This window comes from Nyctereutes procyonoides, unplaced genomic scaffold, assembly GCF_905146905.1.
Source record: "Nyctereutes procyonoides isolate TBG_1078 unplaced genomic scaffold, NYPRO_anot_genome, whole genome shotgun sequence".
Taxonomy (NCBI): Eukaryota; Metazoa; Chordata; class Mammalia; order Carnivora; family Canidae; genus Nyctereutes; species Nyctereutes procyonoides.
In genome coordinates this window covers 14,862,536-14,885,344 of record NW_026575035.1, presented here as the reverse complement: position 1 = coordinate 14,885,344, position 22,809 = coordinate 14,862,536, and the positions used below count along the sequence as shown (strand labels likewise).

The 22,809-nt window shown below is 37.1% G+C and overlaps 1 protein-coding gene across 1 annotated transcript in view; it reads right to left on the bottom strand.

Moving 5' to 3' along the window:
• LOC129505294 (cytochrome P450 7B1) overlaps nt 1–22,809 on the bottom strand; it is a 176,828-nt gene that overhangs the window by 8,876 nt on the left and 145,143 nt on the right. The window contains exons 3-5 of the mRNA XM_055318287.1: nt 16,212–16,799; nt 15,498–15,704; nt 4,400–4,575 (exon numbers count right to left, since the gene is read on the bottom strand). Of these exons, the coding sequence (XP_055174262.1) occupies nt 4,400–4,575; nt 15,498–15,704; nt 16,212–16,799 (971 nt within the window). The remainder of the gene's footprint in view (nt 1–4,399; nt 4,576–15,497; nt 15,705–16,211; nt 16,800–22,809) is intronic.

Below are 22,809 nucleotides of genomic sequence, written 5' to 3'. Positions count from 1 at the left end.
TTAGACAAAAGATACGACCTCCCAAAATAAGAACTGTCAGTGTTTTGAGGGGATGACCAAAGGGCTGCACTCTTGTCCTGCGTTCACAGTCAGTCCTGCTGGGAGCAGGACAACAGAGTTCCTTTTTATCTGCATGACTTAGGTTCCATTTAGTTTGTACTAGCTCAGCAGACTGCCCACATCTCCCAACTCTGTTTACAGTCTTCATATTACTCACATGAAGTCAGCCATGTGGGAGTATTGAAACCACAAAAATGGACAAAATCAGTTTTTCCAATTGCTGTCTTACCAGCACCCTGCTGGATCCAACATAGTAGGTGTGGAGGCCAATATACTGGTTCGGCAGAAACCCTCCAACAGGAAGCACTTCGCTCTGAGAACATAGCCATATGCTAAGGCCAATTCCTGAAACTCTAAGCTCTTAAAGACAAGGGCCTTTTAAATTTCTGTGCCATCCATTATGCCCATCAGAGTGCTTTTTGGATAACAGATTCTCAGTATACATTTGTTTCCTTGAAGTATCTTGGTGGCATAATCTCCATTCCAATTTGAGGTATAGACAAAATCAGAATATTTCCTCATTTGTTACGACTAGCATATTCGTAGAATGGTGACAATAATCGGAATAATACTGATACAGTAGTTTTTTATAGTGACTTGGGATTTATTCAAGGGCTTTCAAATTCATTTATCATTTTATAATCCCTAGATGGCTGAGAAGTTAGCTAGAGCAGACTTGCATGAGGTCAAATGAGGTCGTGCAAATTTGGAGCTTTTGGGAGTGCCCCATAGCTTTGTAATTACTTTGTTGTTTCTCTGTGCCCTTTAGGAGGTTGTGTGACTGCTACAAAGTGCTACCACCTGAAAAGTTGGCTCCACAGTATGCCTAGGCTTCCCTTTGTACCTTACCACCTCTGGCCACAGAAAAACCAACCAGTAGACGCACTCCTTTCCCTAGTTCCAGGTGGAAATCCTGCACTTTGGCAGAAAGGAAATCATCACTATTTATGGATTATTCGAGAGCCAGTTGCTTGAATTCTGGCTAATAAGAGATGTCAATTTGAGGAAGCCTTCAGAAAAATTTAAAAGGCTTTCTGTTCTAGTTAAATTACCTAGACTTTTTTGAATTGCATTTAGACCAACAAAGAGAGAGAAAGGAAAACTGAGAAGGGGTGTTTCCTGTGCCCTCTCTCATTGTCTTCAATTTTAGTTGCCAATTTATTCCCCATAGAGGGAAGGGCCACCTGAGTGGCTAATATTATAATAAACTAAGCAGCCAATATTCAGAAAGAATAATTCTTCATATAGAAGGTACATGTTGGGAGTGTATAGCCCCAATTAGATCCCTGTTTAGTTCATGCTGTGTTTTTTAAACACTATTTTTCCAAACCTTAAAAAATTCTAGTTTACCCCAAAATGTGTTTTCTGAGTTGTTTTTCAAATGACTCAGTCATGCTAGGTCTACCTGCTTGTGAGAGCTGAAGGTTAATTCAAAAGTACCCAAATGGTCTTATTTAGATGCCCCTGGGGTCTCCTTTCCCCATAGTCCTCACCACTCCTGACAGTATCCTGATAATATGGTTACATTTATGCATAAACCACTTCATCCATTTGTTCTAGTTAGGCCTAGTACATATTTGAATATGCGATATTGGTGGTGACTTAAAATTCTAATTCAAGTGTATCTTCATTTTTAGAACAGCCATCCATTCCAGCATCCCCTTATTTATTCACCCTGTGGACACCCTCGTGAGCTAGGCACTGAGAATGCCGATGAGGCAGTAATGTGATCTTTCTCCTTCTGGAGATTAGAGCATATGGTTAACACAGACAAACACACAAGTACTTGGAAAGCAGCAGGTGGTATGCACTATAACGAAGGTACAACAGGCCACAGAGTGGCCTCATTCTCGGAGGAATGAGGTGGGAATCAGTAACACTGCCAAAGAAGAGGTGATTAAGACTGATTCTTGTGGAGTAATGTGGAACCTCCTGGGTGGACAAGTAAGGATGAACATTCTAGGAATAGGGTGGTGTATGAAGGAAGACTATGGACTCTTTTTGGAATGTAATATTCTAGAGACTCCTGGGCTTGAACATCCTGAATCCACACTTCTTTGGGTTGGGAGAACCTATGTTCTGCTAAGGCTCTTCAGTCTCTGTGTCCTCCAAGAATAACTATACTTACATCTGTAGGTAGTCTTCCTCACGTTTCTGGACTAATAGCTACTGTCTGTTTTCTCTATGTAAGGCCTGGTCTTCCCATACAAGATCCATAGGGCACAAAAGACAGGCAGTGAGGAATATGAGCCTCTGAAGAGGTTCTGGGCCAATACTCTCAGTGACAAATGGACAAGGACAGAATTTCCTAGGATTTCCTCCTCTTTTTTACTGTCAGTGGATGGTGGTTTCAGATGAGCATTGATAGCATCTACTTATTATCATCCTAAGTTGATAAAAATGACAGGAATAAATCTATATGCCTGATAGCAGTAGGTGCTCAGTAAATGTTTATAGAATGAATAATTATATAAGGACTTGCCAAATCATATAAAAATGGTTCTGAACCATGTCATATTTTTCTGTGCCAATAATGATCAGCATTCCACAACTAATTTCAAAAAAAAAACAATGTTCACAAAAAATTAGCTAGTTAATTTTGGAGACCAAAGAACAGTACTGCATATCAGTGGTAATCTGGTAAACATTTACCAAATATTTGTTGGTAACTTTATTTTTAAGTTTTTAAAAAAGATTTTATTTATTTATTCACAAGAGACACGGAGAGGCAGAGACATAAACAGAGGGAGAGGCAGTCTCCCTGCGGGAAGCCCGATGTGGTACTCGATCCTGGGACTCCAGGATCACACCCTGAGCAGAAGGCAGAAGTTCAACCACTGAACCACCCAGGCTTTGCTGATAACTTTAATGTTGTTTTGCTATCATGATATGAATGGTAAACTTAATGACTAGTGGAATAGTCACATAATAAAAATAAATGGAAAATAAATAAATGTAAAAAACTATAGAGATGGGATCCCTGGGTGGCGCAGCGGTTTGGTGCCTGCCTTTGGCCCAGGGCGCGATCCTGGAGACCCGGGATCGAGTACCACGTCGGGATCCCGGTGCATGGAGCCTGCTTCTCCCTCTGCCTGTGTCTCTGCCTCTCTCTCTCTCTCTGTGACTATCATAAATAATAATAATAAAAAAACTATAGAGATAACACCTAAAATATTTTTCAAATATTAGCTTATAACTTGCCCTATTTATGGAATATCTATATATGGAATTTTTTTAAATATTTACAAACGTGGAGACAAAGCTAGTTGTCCACAGAATGTTCATTCACTCACTAATACCCTACTTCCAATTTGCTATCACCATACATAAAATGTCTCTTCTTCTGAAACATATAGAAACCATATGTACACTTTCACTTAAAAAATTTAGCCTTTGCTGATGACACAGATGCAAATTATCTCACTGTATTTGGAGTCTGTCCTCTTCTTATTAATTTCCAAAATTCAATAATATTTTAATCTAGGCTGGCTACAAAGCATCAAACTTAGAAATGGGTTAAAAGTGATCCAGCTATGAACTGCTCAAAGAGCACAGAAGTTTACCTTTGAAAAATAGCATTTTATTCACAAAAAACCACTATCGCAACAACATTAGTTCATGAGACACACAGGCAGAATCGAGTGCATTCAATTTGCATGCAGGTGGTGAACCTCTGAAGTGGTATTAAGGGATGAGCCAGGGTGGATTAATTTCCAGTCTTTGATATTCATTAACTCCAGCTTCAGAAAAAAATACAAGGAGATGACACAATTACCCTCAGAGCTTCACCCGTGAGCAGCAGCTTTACAATCTCAGGTTCATAATGCCACCCTGATTGATCAGAAAGGGGCATATACCTTTGGTAAGAGGTGAAAAAGTATATGGGCTTAACTATGGCAATGATGGTATTTGATTTGGGGACAGTCAACCCTACTCTAGAGACACTTAGCAAAACAGTCATCATTCTTTATTCTCCAAGCCACCTGTCAATAGCTGGCTCTCCATGGTTTTCAATAATTCTCTGCCAAGCAAAACCTGTTTTGGGCCTACAGGTAATGATGGCCAAGGTACAATGCCCATTTCATTTGAAGAAGCCAGCATTTAGTCTCATCATTCTATTTCTATTAATAGACCACAAACCCTTTGAAGAGAGATCCTTTGGAAACACTTCAGTAAATAGGAAAATTTTCCCCTTGAAGGCAGACAGAAGTCATCAATCCATCTCAGATTCCTTCTGGAACAAGATGGTAGAAGGAAGCTACAGAAAAAAGAATGCGAGGAAGAGAAATATGCCTGCAGTTATCTAAGAAGTAGCAACGACTGCTTTATGCTTGTTTACCTCTGGAGCTTCAAAGATTTCCGGGTCGTAATGTATGACTGGAGGAAAGAGGGCTACCAAGTCCCCCTTTCGCAAACAGTAGTCCTGCGTCTCTGAATGTAGAGTCAAATCCTCTTGAACAAAACGAATGATGCTTGAAAATGAGCGTATTCGTAAAACCTCGAGAACGGTGCTTTCTGAAGGACACAAGCAAGCAACAGTTTATTAAAATATGACTGCTCCTGAACAGTGCTCTCAGTTTTTCAGTGAGCTCATTATCAATAGCTTTGACTGAAAAGGGAACCCTTTCCTAATCAGATCCATTGAACACCAAAAGGGAGCCCTGGTGGTTTTGGATGACCAGAGCAAGGAGGAGGCAGGGGAGAGCCTTGACCTGACCCCAGTCACAGACACGAGGCTGCTGTGCTGTACTTGGGCAGAAAGTCATTAGCTACAATTTTTGTAGAAAGGAAAGGTTTGCAAGAGGGAATGCTGTGTTATATGTATATCCGTTGAACATTAAAACCATATTCCAGCTGGAGTACACTGCTGGTGGGTTATTTCACTACCCTACAGGAGAGCTACATCTTTATTTTTAAAAGATTTTATTTATTTATTCATAGACACAGAGAAAGAGAGGCAGAGACACAGACAGAGGGAGAAGCAGGCTCCATGCAGGGAGCCCGATGTGGGACTGGATCCTGGGTCTCCAGGATCACACCCCAGGCTGCAGGCGGCGCCAAACCGCTTCACCACCACGGCTACCAGAGCTACATCTTTAAAGCCAGGCTTAGGCATTTAATAACCACTTAGGTAGTTAATAGTAAAGTAACTGTAGTAGTGCTTTCTGCGATGGCTTAACACTTAATTTCTTTTATGCTAGCTGTAAATAAAATGTGGGTCAGCATTTGTTAGAAAAATTTCAAAGAAAAGAGAGTTTTATAGGATTCAGAAGAAAACCGTATTTTCCTCAGCATCCAGGGAAAATAAAGCCACCATCATAACCTGGAAGATTCCAGAAGCTGAATGTCCTTGCTTTCCCAATGGCCTTCACCTTTTGCTCCTAGCACGACAGATTTTATGGCTAATTTCCGGCAATTTATCCTGGCAGTTTGAGGAGGAATTCCTTTGGGAATAATATGCATAATTTGCATAAATCATTCTGATAGCATGCATATCAGCATGTAGCTCCTGTCTAGGTCTGCATCTCTGCCTTCATAATCAAAACTGACTATGTTTTCACCAGCGTGAATGGGTCCTAGAATATAAAGCTTGATTCTTTCTAATCAGCAATGTGGAAAAAAAAGCTCCAAATTGAGTGTTTTCCCCCTTTCACATGGTAACAAATGGTTGTTTATGGCTTGCAATTTGGAATCACACACACACACACACACACACACACACACCCCGTACCCCAATGTCTTAGTGTTCAGCAGAGCTCTGAAACACAGAGCACTCAATTGTTAGATTAGAGCAGTGCACTGGTCAGTGAGGGTTTAGATCAGCCCAAAAAGAAAAATACATGCAATTTCACTGAAATTTAGATCTATGCACAGCTCTCGCCCAGGATATCAAGTAGCTTTGGGTGCCTTCTCCCAGGACATTTTTCCCCCAAGCATGCATTTGTCTAAAGAAATGAGGCTGCGGTCAGCTCTGTGTGGTCAGTGTGGTGATTCAATGTGACGTACAGTGAGGCTGTGCATATTCTTTTGGACTGCCTTCGTTATTATAATCAGGCGGAGTCAAATCGGTTTGTTGGTGATGAGGCCAGAAAAGAACTTTGGTTTTGGACTATGGACTCTACTGCAGATAGCCACAAGGCACCTGACACGACGGATTTCAGCTGGCAGGACACCAGTGACCAACATTTTTATGGTGAAAAGCAAGGGTCAGCTTTCCCATGTACTGCTGCTGGCTCTGTTGGTTCAACGACAGGATAGCGTCATTGTAGCTTGTGGTGTGAGATGGTAGCTGACATATGTAGCAGTGCTGTTCACCCAACAAGTCCAGTAGGGGTGTGGGAAGAAGAAATACAAAAGCAAAATAATTGTGGGGTGGCTCGGTGACAGGGTGGGCATTTACCAATCCAAATAACATGGTCACATCCGATTGGCCGACGTGCTCGAGGGAAGCATGGCAGCTTGTGCCCACTGCAGTATCACAAATGACAATTGGGCAAGCATATCTTATGCAGAAGTTAATCACAATAATGGAGCACAAAGTGTGGCTTAGCGGTCAGATCGTAAATGACAAATCTGTTTTACCTTCCAGTACCAGTTATGTGTGCAAGACGAGGTTGGCTCTCGCTCTGAGCGATCATGCCGATAATCATTAGATGACAAAAGTAATGAGTTGCATTATTATCAACAATGGAGAGGAGAGCTTCCATGGCTCTGTGTTACAACACACAGACACAAAAGCCAGCAGCTTTTTCCACCAGCCCCAGTAAGAATGCGGGCAGGGCTATATGTTGAGAAGAATGACAACTGCACAATAAAAAAACTGCAGCCTCTACTTGTAGTTGTCATAGTTGAGCAGACACCAGCCAGTGCCACTGACAGACCAGCTGGGCCCTGGGAGGACTTCCATGCTACACCAGGAGGTACAGTAAATTATCCTGCACGGTAGAGCAACATCTGTTTCTGTGCTAGTGCCGAACAAACAAGGCAATTTAAAACATACCAAGGGATAACCAAGCAACAAATGAACATGACCCTCATTTTTTTCCCCGTTCTCACACATGAGGTGTTAAACTTCATTGTGCAAGCACTCCACGAAAGAGAGGCCAGGTTGGTATTTGATAAGGTGTTGTCAGAGAGATTTTACATATTTCCAAAATGGAAAGGAAAAGCTTATAGTATTGTTATTCTTAGAATCTTCCTTCCCCCTTCTATCTTCATTTCTTTTATACCAAAGCTAGCACTCAGTTCTCAATTCGCTCTAGAATTAAAAAAAAAAAAAACTTTCCATATACTTATAAATATTCAGTCTTTAAACCTAATTTGCTATACTTAGTTCACATGCCTTCAAGCATTTGTCTTCCAATTTCCACTGAATAAATGCGTACTAATGAGAAGTAGAGCAAGCTGCTGAGGCAAAGCTGGGTGACTTGGGTCTGGCCTGCCACCAGCTTGTGATAGGCGGGCAAATTGAGTTAAAATGAAAAGTCTTGTCAGCTGAAATTCAACATGGTAGCCAAACAGCAAGCTGTCAATCATCCAGCCAAAACAAGGGACTGTAGGTAATAAAAGGTCATTGTGATCATTAGTACACTTGGCTTTCATATGCAAGTTAATTTTAATTAAACATGATCTCTATCTGTAAATGTTTTATAAAACTTATTGTGCATAATGGATTGTTAATTTATACTAACATTTAGCAGGTAATAGGACCCTCTACTTATTAAATGCATTGTAGAGAAATGGTTATCAAGAATGCAAATATTTTGGGGACAATTTACACCAGGCACCACAAGGTGCCAACAATTGCGGTTGCGATTAAGATAAGTCTGCCTGTGTTTTATTAAGAACTGAGCTTTACTAAGCAGTATTCAGTAGGAAAGTGGATTACAGAATTCCCACAAAGAGCTTATAATTCAGAGCCTGAACTCTCTTCTTCACCTGGCTGGGAGAGATTTGTTTCTCTTTTCAGGGTCTAAAAATATTCTGATAAAGTATCCCTTCTAAGCAAAAAGCTGGAAACGTTTTGAGCTAAGATGCTTTACCATAACTGTGAAGGAAAATAGCAAATGAAAGGACATGCTGGTAGAAAAAGGCATGTACACCTTCTCTTTTGCCCTCAGATCTCCATTCTGGCTGTAATAATTGACAGATGATTCTCATTTGCAGATTTAAAGTGCTGAAGCAGCTCATGACAATCAATAATGCATGTAACGATGCAAACACAAATAAGCACATCCAAGTTTCTGCCTCACACTTAGGCCATGTCTGTATATGTGGAATGAATGTACTGTGACATGGCCAGGCTGTTAATTTGGGTCATCTTAATGATTGGTGCAGACTGTCATACCATCTGATTAGCCATGGTGATCAGTGGATAGCGGTGATGGCTGGAGTGAAATGGACAGCCAAGACCCACTGCAGTCCACTGGGGCTGAACACTTGGGCGGTCTTACAAAGGTGGATGAGAAAGGGGGAGAGGAGGATCTGTAGGCAGTACTATAGAAGGTGTGAAGAAATGGAGTGAGGCCCCAGATGTGTGTGTGTGTGTGTGTGTGCACGCACATTTTTTACATAATTGCTTTCAAGACAAGTGAGACGGTAAATTAGAAATTATAATAATCAGTGATGCCTGGGTAGCTCAGTCAGTTGAGCATCCAACTCTTGGTTTTGGCTGGGGTCATGATCTCAGGTGGTGGGACTGAGCCCTGTGTTGGGCTCCCTGCTCAGTGGGGGGTTTACTTGAGATTTTTCACCCTCTGCCCCTCTCCCTGCAGGCTCTCTCTCTCTCTCAAATAAATACATCATAAATATTTTTTTAAAGAAATTATAACAATTCGATAACCTGAAGCAACTAATAACTAATTTTTGGCTCAACAACTGTGTTTTAAATAAAGTTAAAACTAAATCTGAATTGGTACAAATGTCTACTTTCACTATGCATTGTAGACACAACCTTTGTTCCTGCTAAAGTATATAGAAAAGGAAATTCAACATTCATTTGTTCAATAAATGTTTATTAAGGTCCTATTCTCTTCAGAACCACTTCTACTAGTGAAAAAAAGAAAACACAGCATATGGATTTGGCCTTCATGGACACTGTAATCTGGGTAGTTCAAAGTTGGGAGGTACATATAAATAGGAATGCGACACAAGATCCCAGAGAAGATTCTGCACAATTTCTGAATAGATACTTCTAAAGATGGCATTTGGTACCTAGCTGAAACTTTCCTCCTTTTAATTTCTACCCTTTCAAAAAGACAGGGCTAAAAAAAAAAAATCTAATCCCTCTTCCACATAACAGCCCTCTAAAAATACTTAAAGACAACTATCATGTCATCTTTAAACTGTACAGCAGAGATGACACGGCCTTCAGTGTTTTGACATCCTAGATGAATTCAATTAGTCAACGTGCCTCTTAAAAGGTGGCAGAAATTGGCGTGGTGTTTCAATTACAAATATAGAGAGGAACTACTTTCTTTACCTTGCATACTAGACTTCTATTAATGTTTTTAGGAGCAGAGGAACAATGGACTTTTGAAATCTTATCACCACTGACTTGCCTTAAGCTTTTTGATATCCCAAAGGTTATTAGCCCTTGTGGCCTATTAGAATCACTTGAAATGCTTTTAAAAAAATAAATGCTCCATTCTAGACCAGTGGAATCAGAACCACTGCATTAACTAAATCTTTACATTAGTAGTTTTGAACCTTGGTTGCACATTAGAATCGCCTGGGGGAGCTTTTGAAGCCATCAGCCTGCACTCTAAACCAATGAAATCAGAACCTCCGGGGGTGGGACCAGGTATGAGTAGTTTTTAAAGCTCCCCAGTTGCTTCCAATGAGTAATCAAGGTTAAGAACCACTGCTTTAAACAGCTTTCTGGTAAGCCACACATTTTCTTGCCCTATTCCTAGGCAGTTATGTTTGACCTAAGTACAATTCCTTGCATTTTCATCGTTGACCTCTCAATTCATGTTTCCAATAGTCAGTATACTATCTAACCCTCTCAGGTTTGTGCTGAATTGAAAACCTGATACATGTGCAAATCAGTCTTTTTCACTTTTTGACCAATGTTTCCTTACCTAGAAAAATCTCACTATCTGATCTCTGGTGTACCCCCTTATGGAAGATACTTCTCTCTCCTTCTCCAGATAGAATTTTCTAAATGAAGAAGAATTTATACCTTCTGAACATACCCACCAGAAGACAGGATTTTATTAAACAAATTGTCTAAATTATGTATACTTTTTCATTTAAAAAATTAATTTAGGGATCCCTGGGTGGCGCAGTGGTTTGGCGCCTGCCTTTGGCTCAGGGCGCGATCCTGGAGACCCGGGATTGAATCCCACGTCAGGCTCCCAGTGCATGGAGCCTGCTTCTCCCTCTGCCTGTGTCTCAGCCTCTCTCGCTCTCTCTCTCTAATAATAAAAAAAAAAATAAAAAAATAAAAAAAAATAAAAAATTAATTTATTTGAGAGAGAGGGAGAGAGCATGCATGCACACACATGCGCTAAAAGGAGGGACAGAGGGAAAGAATCTCAAGCAGACTCCCTGCTGAGTGGGGAGCTGGATGCGGGGCTTGATCTCAGGACCCTGAGATTGTAACCTGAGCCAAAATCAAGAGTCCACTGCTTAACTGACTGGGCTACCCAGGTGCCCTGTATGATTTTTCAAATACATGATTATTTTTAATACTCAATGGACTCTTTCAAAATAATACCTACAATTGTGACAAACATCCACAGTAAGATGTTAATGATAAGGAGAACTGTACGTGTGTGTGTGTGCGTGCGCATGGGGGGTATATAGGAACTCTATCATCTTTGTAATTTTTCTGTAAATATAAATCTATTCTAAGATGAAAGATTTATTTTTATTTAAAAAACACAGAGATTCTGATGTGAATCCCTAGCCCCATCCTTACTCTCAAACTCAATTGCATCTGAGAATTAGTGATACATATCCTTGTAAATAGTGGTCAAGTTCTCTGGTATAGTTCTGGAGCATTTTCCCCTTGAAGTGACAGTATTTATGGGGTAGCATTTAAGTTAGACCTGGCATCAATTTCTGGTCCTGCCACAGTCTAGTTACATGGTTTGACCTGGTTAACTAATCTTTCTGAATCTTGTTACCTAATAATTAAATGAAGATAATAATACTTGAGGGTTAAATAAGCTAATATATGTAAAGCAGGTAGCACAGTGCCTACCATGAAATAAAATGATAATTGTTAACACTGTCATTCATACTGTCTCATCTGGAAATTAAAAATATAGTTAACACTATCGTCATCTTGTTCAAATTATCTGATCTTGTACATGTGCATATTATGGCTAGCTTTGCTGAATCAAGATACAAAGATTCCCTCTCCCCTCTCAGCTTAGATAATGAAAAAGGACTCCAAGGATTCTACTATCAGATAAGTCGAGAGAAAAGCATGAGCGTGAACAGAAAACCCTTTACTTCCATGCAAGTTATTTAGGACTCTAATATTTTTCTCATCTGTAAAAGTCATGACAAAATAATAGCTGCCCCAGTCCCCTAGTATTTTGGTGAAGATCACATGAAACAATGTTTGAGTCTTCATAAAACTGCCTTAAAATTTTGAAGTCATTAATATATTTAATACCAACTACACCTAATACTCATTATTTGTTATTAAAGGATCTTTATCTTTTCCAACTGATCATTTCTTTCTGTTTCTTTTTCCTCACTAATTACAAACAATGGGCTTAGCAATTTTTTATAGAATTTTGTTGGAGAATCATTGCAAGCTCATAATTCTAGGGCTTTTATAATATGCAATCTCCTTTCAAAAAATATTACAAATTTTGCTGAACTTTAGTTTTATAACACCTCCTTTTATTCCAATATCCCTCCTTTTATTCTAATACCTCACACACACTAATGCCACGTGTGCAGATTTTCTCATTTTGCAGATATGTAACTGAACAAGATTAGGTGCCTGCAATTCGCCTGAGTTATTCAGTTATTCAGTTCAGAAGTTATAATCCACTTCGACGTATGTACTTCTTAAAGTATGCTTGTTCTTTTTCTCTGTGATGCACAGAAAGATTACTCCTGTGAGGTAAGGTAGATTTGAATTTGCAACCAGCGTGGTTCACAAATAATTGAAAAGGAAGAAAACAACATCACCATTGTAGGGATGGCATGGAGGTTAAATATTATTTTGGTGATAGCATTAGATAACATTTACTGAATCTATACTTTTTAAGTTATTTACATACATAATTTAGGTAAATGTAAAGTATGAAGTAGTGCTCAGTGAGATTATTTGCTATCCATTTGCCAACATTCTAATTTTGAGAGCTTCCTCTCCTTGCATTTTTTTGTCTTACCTTCTCTCTGACTCATTTTTTTTCTCCTTTTCCTTTGCCTATTTATGAAATCTGTAGTTCTAAACCCTACTTCCACCCCAGATTTTTCTTTTTGGGAAAACTGAAAAATTCTTACTTTTAGAGTTTCTCAAACTTCCGTTCTAACAGCAACTCTTCCTATAGAGATTTAGGCCCCAACTGACATTTTTCTGAGCCTTCTTAAATTTACTAATTGATTTTAAATTTATTTTTAAATTAAGTTGTAGAGACCTTTACAAAAACATTGACAGGTATAAAATTTTAGTGAGGTCATGATAGGCAGAATCCTTATAATAAGGTACATAAATATACGAAAATAGAAAGTTGTGTTTTTCTTTAAAAGAAAAGAGTAGAATGGTTTTATAGAAAGATTCTCAAGAGCACTGGAAAAAGGCATAAATCCCTCACATCCCCTTACAACAGATGATTGCTTTGAATTACTTAAACAGGCTTGGTACTTAAAAGCCCAATCTATGTTACATATTTTAACTTTTGCTGACATTAAGTGTATATTGATGTCAGAGGAAATTGGATACATGCAAGCCCACAGGATTGAGTCACAAATGTCAATAAAATTTGCACAATTACTCACATCATGATAAACCTATGCTCCATTGGGCTCTTTTATAATCACTCTAAACAAGAGAAATCTTTTTTTTTTTTTTCCAGGAATAAGTCACTCATTTCTATGGCATTCTAACTTTCCTTTCAACCTTACTTTATAATCAATGTATGTTGACATGCAAAATCTTTGTTAAAAAAAAATCTTTCTTCTTGCTAGTTAAAAAAAGCATTCATCTCATCCTTGTGATCTTTTTCCTTATAAAACTGAAGATTCAAGATATCTTTCTTTTTAAAAAAATGTACTTAGAATACATAGAACTCTGTCCTTAAAGACATGAAAAAGGGGAAACACATACACCCATACCATGGGGTACACTGTTAATGTTTAATCTTGTAAATCTTCCCTTTGTACATATAGTTCATACTCTTCTGCCATAAGGAAATATCACAATTGAGCTATGACTAGATACAGAGGTTATCTGTTGTGTAACTGATTCATATAAAATTTTGTTTCAATCTACCTAAAACTGTCTATCTTGTGTAAGAAAAAATGCACCTTATTTTCTAGAAGATTATATTCTCGTAATGAACAACACTGGCCTCTGCTGGTAACCAAGGTCACGATGAACAGACGTCCACCTTTTCTAGACCGTTGAAGGTGCTGCCTTTATCCAGGTAGATCCACATTCTCTTGAGATCGTTGTTGTTCATTTGTTGATGATAACTGAGCCATAAATTTATGAGGCTCCAAGCATGAAAATCTCGAGATCTAACTATGGGCTTAAATGGACCCAAACTGTAGCTCTGGAACTTGTCATTTCTTCTGGTCAAATACATTTAAACACTTGTGCTTCAATATCATAATCTTAAAATGATCTTCTCTTTCAATAAGACACTGAGAGTTGATGAAATTTAACTAAATTTTTAAGGGTAATAACTGTGTACAGAATACAAACACATTCCTTTAAGTTTATTTGCTTTACCTCCCGGTGTGCATCACCTGATTCATAAAATACAACTGAAATTACTTGAATACATGGGAAGCCAACCTTGATTTTCATAGAACTATAAATCTTCTACTCAGAAAATACTGTGTATCCATGTGAAGGTTACTGCCCAGAATTTTATGCAAATTTTTTGGATTTGTTCACCAATAATTTTGCAAACCAAACCACAATAATATTTGTAGTTTAATAATGTTGAGATTATTTTCTTTCACCATGCAAATATAAAATTAATTTGCTAATGTATGCTAAAAACAGCAAACTATAAGGTGACAAATTTATCCCAATTGACTGAACAAGCTAACCAATTGTCAATACAAGACAAGCCTCCTCCTGCTATTGCCTCTGATGGATGTTAGCCTACTCCGTGGGAACAATTTCTAGAACACACAGGCTGTCCTTTCTAATGTTGTCCGATAGTCAACACCACTCAAGATCTCCCAGAAGTTCCCATCAAAGAACCTGGAACATATTTAAAAGAAAAACTGAGGCCAACATAGGCTAAAATACTTGCCTATATTATCAGAGGAGTGAAGCAACAGAGATATATAAAGATTTACTCTTACATGCTTCCAAAGGGACTTGGATTATTGTACAGTATAGGGTACCACAGGAGGAAATGCCAATACAGAAGGAGCTCATTAATATGGAATTTAACTTGGGGAGTTAAAGTTTATTACACAAAGACACGAAGCATTTTATCAAAACCAGTAAAAGGAGAATACAATCCATTGTCATCAAAAGCTCATGTCCCTGTCATAGGAACATGTCTATGTAGAAATACACAAATGATAGTCACTCCTGAGCTCAAACATATTTGAAACAGTGACCATGCAGATCTCACGAGTCAGTGAATAGTTTCTAAAATACTGATATTTCACATGCAGTAATTAGTAGCTGTTGCTTCTTCTTTTCCTACCTGCCTCCTTTTTTTTTTCCCCCTATCTTCATCCTTTTTTCCCCATCAAGTATGTTTAAATCAAGGAGTTCCAGTGGAAATCACTTTTACTACATTTTTGAGAATCATACACTTAAGCTGTATAAATTCTAACCTCTGCCTGAAAATATAGACACCATTTTAGGGAAGAATAAATACATCTTGTACACAAGTTGCCTTTCTGAAATACTTTCTTTTTCAATCCCCAAATACCTTTCTTGTCAAGATAGTGTAGCAGTGTTTGGAAAGCGTTAGCACACCAACAGATGCTCAGAATCAAATGACTTAATAGGCATAAACTTTTTTTTCAAATAATTGCAAAGCTTTGGGTTAGCCTTTTGCATACCTTGCATAGTTAATTACCTAGGCCTTAATGTTTACATGTAATGAGAGTATCTACAGCTATAAACTACATAATTTATAATTGATGTAAATGGGTGTTATTATGTCAATTAGGCAGCTGTGTCCTACACCTCTTGGTAAACAGCTTTGAGTGATAAACTGAGTTTGCAGAGAGGTACCTTCTTTTCTTCATAACAGATAAAAATAAATTACCTAGGTAGACCAGGTTGTCCAATTGTTCTCTGGTGAGGTGCATGGGAAATCCAGACCCTTTCTTTTGACCTGTTGACTGCAGCAAATGGTCAATTTCGTCACGCAGCACTGCCATAGCTTCTGGGTGCTGTAGGAGGTAATACATCGCCCAGAACATAGTTGGAATAGTGTTTGTCACAGAAGCCCAGAGAAAGCCTAAATGATGTGCTGGGAGAAAATAAGTGAAAAGGAAGATTAATAGCGTTTATTACACTGATTAGATTTGCAGTGTGCTAATTAAAAGATGTTAGGACACAGACCCAGCCAAGGATCAGTGCATGCTAATGAGGACCAATAGGCTTCTGAAGTCTAATTTTCTGCTTAATGAGAATAGTTTAAAATGTAATGTGCGCGTGGGGGGTGGGGAGGTGGGGGATGAGATAAGAGGAGTAAATGCAGCTTAGTTATACTCTTTCTCATTATCCCCATTAAGTATCTTGTTTTACCACCTCAGCAAAAAAAAAAAAAAAAAAAAAAGAAAAAGAAAAAGAAAGAAAGAAAGAAAAGAGGAAAAAAATCAATTATCACAGACGGTTGTTTCAGAGTAAAACATTTTATCATTAGCCAATTAGAAAGAGCATAAAAATTTTCAAGGTCACCATTTTCTCTTTTTATTTCAAAGGTCTATTGTAAATTATTTTATTTTAGACAAGGAATCATTCAGAATTTTCTTACCTCCTACTTCAAAGTCCTCAAGCGTATAGTATTTCTCCAGGACATCTTGCCTCATTTGAACAATTTCTGACCATCCTTGTGTCTTACCTAAGTGTTCTGATGCCAAGTGTTTAATAAGTTTCTTTCTAATAGACTTGATATTTCCTAGAAGCTCTATAGGTATATCTGATATTAAATATGGGAATTTGTCATCGAATTTTAAGAAATTATCTCTTAGCTCAGTAATAAATTTTTCTCCATTGCCAGCAAGAGATTTTCCATATATGGTTTTAAGCGTGATCTCAAATATAATTGAGCTGCAAAATGTCAACAGGTGTGCCATGTCCCAATTTGTGGTTTTTAATAGATGGAGTTCAAAAACTTGTTTTAAATTCTGCATCATGGTTTCTGTGAGTACATCCAAAGACTTCCCTTGTAAAAGATGATAGCAGCCATGGAGGTCATTACTCAGGTCATCAGTGGTTTCCAACTTTTTGATGGAAAATACTTTCCTTGATAGTTTATTACTGAATATTCGAAAGCTTAATTTGTGAGTTTTCATTATTAACTGGTACTGAAAAGGGTCCAGGATAAATGTTATATACTTTCCTAAAAGAAATAAATGAGAATATGAGCTCAGTTGGTAGCAAGATAAACAAAATCCTGAAATTTGAAAATATTTTAATAAAAATTACAAAGACCTTAAAAACTAACATCTAGAAATGTGCAAAGTTTAATAAAATCCATTTTTGTTCAAAGATTCCTTACATGTTTCCTTTAAAAACAGAAGATAATGGGAAAAATTAAATTCTGAATGACTTTTAAAAAGATACTCTTATTTTAACTAAATACCCAAATATTTAAACTACCCTTAAAATATCCTCAGAACCATTTGACTTGAACATTTCTCATATTTTCCCTAATAATACAAACAGAAAACAAACATCAAACAAACAAATCAAATTATTATTTACACTTCATAAAGAACCCTTTCATACTTGACATCATCTTAGCTTTGATTGGATACAATTTTAACTCAGACAAGTAACTATGTGGAATGAAGCAGGTACTCATAAGTTAATGTTTAGTGTGACATTAATACCAAATCACAAATGCCAGCATTTTCTTTTTTATAGATGAGAAAACAGTGGTTCATGGAGATTTAGTAACATGTCCAAGGTTACCTACTGATTTGTGACTAAAACAGCATTCCAAACTAGAACCTGTCCATTCATGCATTCACCCCTACATTCAACATTTATTGAGATTCAGATACTTGTTTGGTTCTCTTTCCTTTTAAAATAAAAAAATGTAAAGAAATCATTGTATCATCATGGATGGTGTTATAGCAGAGGTGTGAACACAATGTAAGGGAACCAGAAAGTGAAATCTGCTTTGGTCTGCCTGGAGTTCCCCATCTGCAAGTGTTCTTTGAGGTGATGACATTTGAAGTCTTTTCATAGCTCAGTGTTGTCCAAATTTACCCAATTAAAAGACTAAAGGTGCTGGTAAAAAATACACATTCCTGCCTGATTCTGATTCATAAGGTTTAAATGTGGCCCCTACAAGTCTCCATTTTTAACAGGGGCCTCAAGTGATTAAAGGCAGCATACTGAGGAACATAGTCAACACTATGGTGGGTAGGGCCCACAAAACTGGCAAAACTGGTAGGAGTTCTCAGCTCTCCCCTGCCCCTCTCCTCCCAATGCCATGCACTTTACATTTACCAGTAGAAAAAGCTAAACAAAGTCAAAGAGAGGTTAAAGGGCCAAGATCACATTGCCATTCTTAGTAGCAGAGCCTGGACAAGGAGTCACTGCCCATGCATTGTTCTTTTCCTTACCCAATGTTGACTTCTTTTCACTGGAGTGCTGCTTAAAGACTCCCAATTAGAAGTGTTACGCAAATATATTTAATAATGCCATTTAATAAATCCTTCTTGTTTTCCAAGAACACACATCACATGAAGTTTAGATGATCCTACAAATGCTAATACCTTTTTACTGCCTTCTAGAAAACAATTAATGGACATTAAAGTTTGTAGAATCATCCACACTTTCCTCTTCATTTTATCATTTCTGTGTGTGTGTGTGTGTGTGTGTGTGTGTGTGTGTGTGTGACTACTTTCTTAGACCAACAACATCTCATTTGTTATTTACTGGTAACTCAAACAGCAACACAGAAATCAAATTCAACGTGGTATGGGATTTAGAATCAAGCTTTGAAGAATTTTCAACTTAATTCTTGAAATAGGATAAATGTGTCTTTGTTTTACAATTTAAAAACATAATTTAAGCTTTTAATGTACATTAATATACCTATGCAAAGATTTTTTTCTAAAAATAAATTGTATGTCTTGAATTGCATTCACCATATTTCTGCTTGATTTATTTAATAAGGTGGGCTAATCTAGATATAAGGGTAAAGTTAGAAGTGGCTTCATTCTGGTCAGATCCCAAAGCTGCATCTATAAAGTAAACTGGATTTTTTCCCCAAAAAAGGACTCAACTGGATTGGAGCATATTTTATGACACCTGCTTTACCATAGCATCTTAATTAAATAAAATTGCCAGCATCTGCCCAACAAATAATTGAAAAAAAGAGTGAATTTTCTTATTTTGCAAAAGATATAATTTTAGGCAAAGCTATGTATTTTCACAGGTGGTGATTCATACTTTCCTCCTTTCACCAAATGAGAAGATTTTGCTAAATATCTTTAGGGTTATTTTAAATTAGTCACTAAAATTCAGAGAATGTTATAAAAGGTTCAGTTTGTAAAACACACAATTTTTAGGGAATATTTTGAATTTTTCCTACTAATTTTATTCATTAAAATCCAAGTGGAAAGATAAAACTGTGTTCGGCCATGACAGCTACTGGCCATTGGCCTACTGAAGTAGAGGCTGTGTACATGTGAGTTTTTGTCTACAATTCGTCACAAATACACATATATTTCCCCCTCTCTCTCTCACTCTTGGGGGTAAGGATACAGGAAGAAACTCTAAGATCATTTCAAATAAAGGGAATAAAAGCTAAATGTGGAAAAACTGGTTCCAGTTAGCAGCCAATTATTAATATTTTTAAAAAAATAAGCAGTTATTACATATAGATTCTTTTTAAAAATCATCAGTGACTAGTTAAAAATCTATTTGTAGATAAAATTCTCACTCTTGAAGTTTCTTTATACTCTAGGATCTGTATTTTCTCTTTCTCATTCTTATTTTAATTTTCTTCAACCTCAAGGCATTGTGTTTTATCAACTGTCTTTCTGAGTTAAGATGTGGATTGCTTTAAAAGTAGACGTTTTGATTTTCTGGATTTTACTTTTCAAGTGGGTTTGGAAGTACTAATAACCCTGGAGATGTTACTTAGCTTTCCAACTTTTAATCTTCAGTATAAACAATTTAAGCTAAGTTTTCCAAAATTAATATTAATTTAAACCATCTGTCCACCATCTGCTAATGTGAGATGCAAAACCAGAGTTTCTTTGTAATCTTTAATCAGACAGTTAGGAAAACACATATACATTCATAAAATGAATTTAAATTTCTTAACAAAGGAAATCTGAAAAGTTATTCTGAAGGCCATGTATTCTTGGAGCGAAATTAACTTTTGCTCCAGTGTGATTTTATGTAAATGAATACCAAGTGTCGATAGGCAAGTTGCCTAGTTTACCAAGATCACAAGGTGGAAACAATATCCATTGCCATGTTTTCAAAAGAGAAAAGAATGCTGTCAGTAGTTGATATGAAATATTGATTTAAAGAATTTCAGAGTTTGCACTTGTCTTAAATAGAAATGTCAAAATGGGGCTCACTTCTGCAAAAATATAAATATATATAATATGTAATATTATATATAATATATAACATGTAACATATATAATCATCTTTTTTGAGCAGTAAATTTGAAATGGGGTCAAAATTTTTAATGTCTTCTTTGCCACTAATTTTATTCTCTTCCCTTTTCAGAGCTGACTGGGTCTTAAGATATTTACTCTAGCATTCCTATATAACCTGCACATATCCTTTACTAACTCAACAGCCTTTTCACTTCTTCCAAAATTACTTCTTATAGGAAGGTGGAGCTGCATGATGCATTAAGTGTAAAAAAATTAAATCATTCACCCTGATTAAGGTCTTATATACAAAAAGTTTGACATCTTGATCATTATAAATTAAATTTTGATGTTTTCATCTCAGGTATTTGGTGCTATACAGAGACAACACTCATGGGAATTCAGATCAACTATTTGAGCATTTAGATTTAGACATGTCTTGTCAACAAATAGGAGATGAATTTGGTTTTAAAGAGATTTTCCATGATTATAAGCTTTTAATTTTCATGCTTAGTTTGTTCTTCAGTAGAATTTTTTAGAAAATCAAGCTGAAAATATTAGTTGGAAAGTAGAATATGAACCAACTTTTTATTTTATGAGGATGACCACATTACATACTCCCCCTCTTATTAGGGAGATTTCTCTAGCTGTTGACAATGATGTACAGTGGTGCTTCGCTGGGGTGACATCTAGGGAAAACAACTCTGCTGCACCACCACACAAAATCAATTAGAGAACTATTTTCTGCGACAGGTCACGAATTTACGTGGTTTCTCATGAAAAGATGTACCTTTTAATTTCTTTATTAAGATGACATCCGTGTCCTTTGAGACTTTTGGGGATGACAATCATTTGTTCATCATGCAAGAACATACACTAACTGAAACTACATTATGGGACAAGGGTGGAAGATTCTGGTCCTCATTTCACATTTTCCAAAGGAGCTATTTGCAAACTGATCATTAGAACCATAGACATTACAGGATTTCCTGACAGGAATCTCTTCAAGCTCTAGTAAGAAGCCAAAGGGAATAGGCAGTACATATTTAACCTGTGTTTGCGTGCTGTTGAGTTCAAAGACACTGCCATTGGCAAATTATCTGGACATCAGAAATTCAACAAGGTTTCTGGGTGTCTAAGATTAAAATATCATATATCAGCAGAAATTGGCTGATGTATGAACAGTGAATAAAATTCATTGCCACAAGTTTCTGCTTAATCAGCTTAGATTATTTTTGTATAATGTATTAAAAGGGAAAACTGAAAAGTTCGATAATTTGTTATATCTACTCATTAAAACATAAAGTTTAATTTTTAAAGTAAGAGTAACTTATTTTTAAAGTGAAGAATAGAATTTTGTTATTATGAAGGCAAAAGCTCACTTAGAATAAGAAGCACCAGCTATGGCCTTTATTGTATTATAGGAAGTATTTCAACAGCTCGAAAGTATTGGGAATATCCTCATCAAATATTTGTTATGGATCAATCAGTGCTGAACTCTGGTCTAAATGTTGGCAATAGAGGAGCTAAAGAATAATGAAGGGAAACAGACAAATGAATTAGCAATAAATTCACAATTTATTCAATGCCATGACAGTGTGATATTGAGTAATGGGAGCCTGTAGAAGAGGCATCAAACATAAACTAGGAGAAGAGATGGTCAGTGAGGCTTTTGGGAGGAAGTGATATGTAACTATAGCCTCAAAAGATGAATCTGTGTCAGCCATCTTTTTAGGGTGACTCACAAAGAGCACTCAGGCAGAAAAAACAGTAAGAGAAAACACAAGCACAAAGGGAATGGCGTGTGAGAGGGAAATTTCAAATAATTTGGTGCACTTGATAATGCATTAAGCACAAGGCAAGCAGCAGCAAGAGAGTAGGCCAGAGATGGAGGAGCCCAGATCTTAGAGAGTGTTGTGAGGATGACATTATACACTACAATTGCTCTAAGATACATGATTTTTTTTTTCCATTTCAATTTTTCTGAAATCAGACTGTTGGAAGAGACTTGCCAGGCAAAGGAGTAACTTGTGAAGAAATGGATATTGCCTGTTCATGTGAGAACACAGCCATCCTGACAGTGTCATCCAGTTGGATCATTGTTTTTTCTCCCAATTACATTAAAACAGCGGCAGTGAAATGAAGTTGCCCTGTGCACAAAAGGTTGCTTCTGATACTCAACAAAGTAATTACAGTAAGAAGAAATTACCTAAACTCTTTAGGAATAGATCATAAAATTCCAAGGCTGGTTAGAGGAAGATATAAAAGGGATGAGAAAAGAAAGGGATGTAAGTAAAGATGATCCAGATAAGCAATATGCAGTCAGTGAAAGAATCAGAAGGTGTAATGTCAAGAGAGAGAAGGAATAGGGTGTTTTAAGAAGGAATGAGGGATCTGCATTGTCAAACCAAGTAGAGAGGTTTAGTCAGGTAAAGGTCCATAAATAGCCTCAGCAAGGCAGATGGTTGGTTCCAGGTAGGAGATCTCTAGGAGATAAAGCATGGTCAGCAAATGTAGGAAACTCTTGAAAAATTGGGATGCAAAAAAGGAAAAAAAGAAATGAAAGGTAACTAGGAGAATAGAGGAGAAGCATGGTTTTAAGCTACAAGTAGGACCCAAGAGAGAAAAAAAAATAAAGATATATGTGTGGGAGGAATAAATAATGAACACCAGTCCTGTGGAGGCAGGAAGTAAGGGTCATGGGGACAGGTAATGGATTTTCTTTTTTGTATATATTTTTTTGGTGTTTGATTTGCCAACATATAGCATAACACTCAGTGC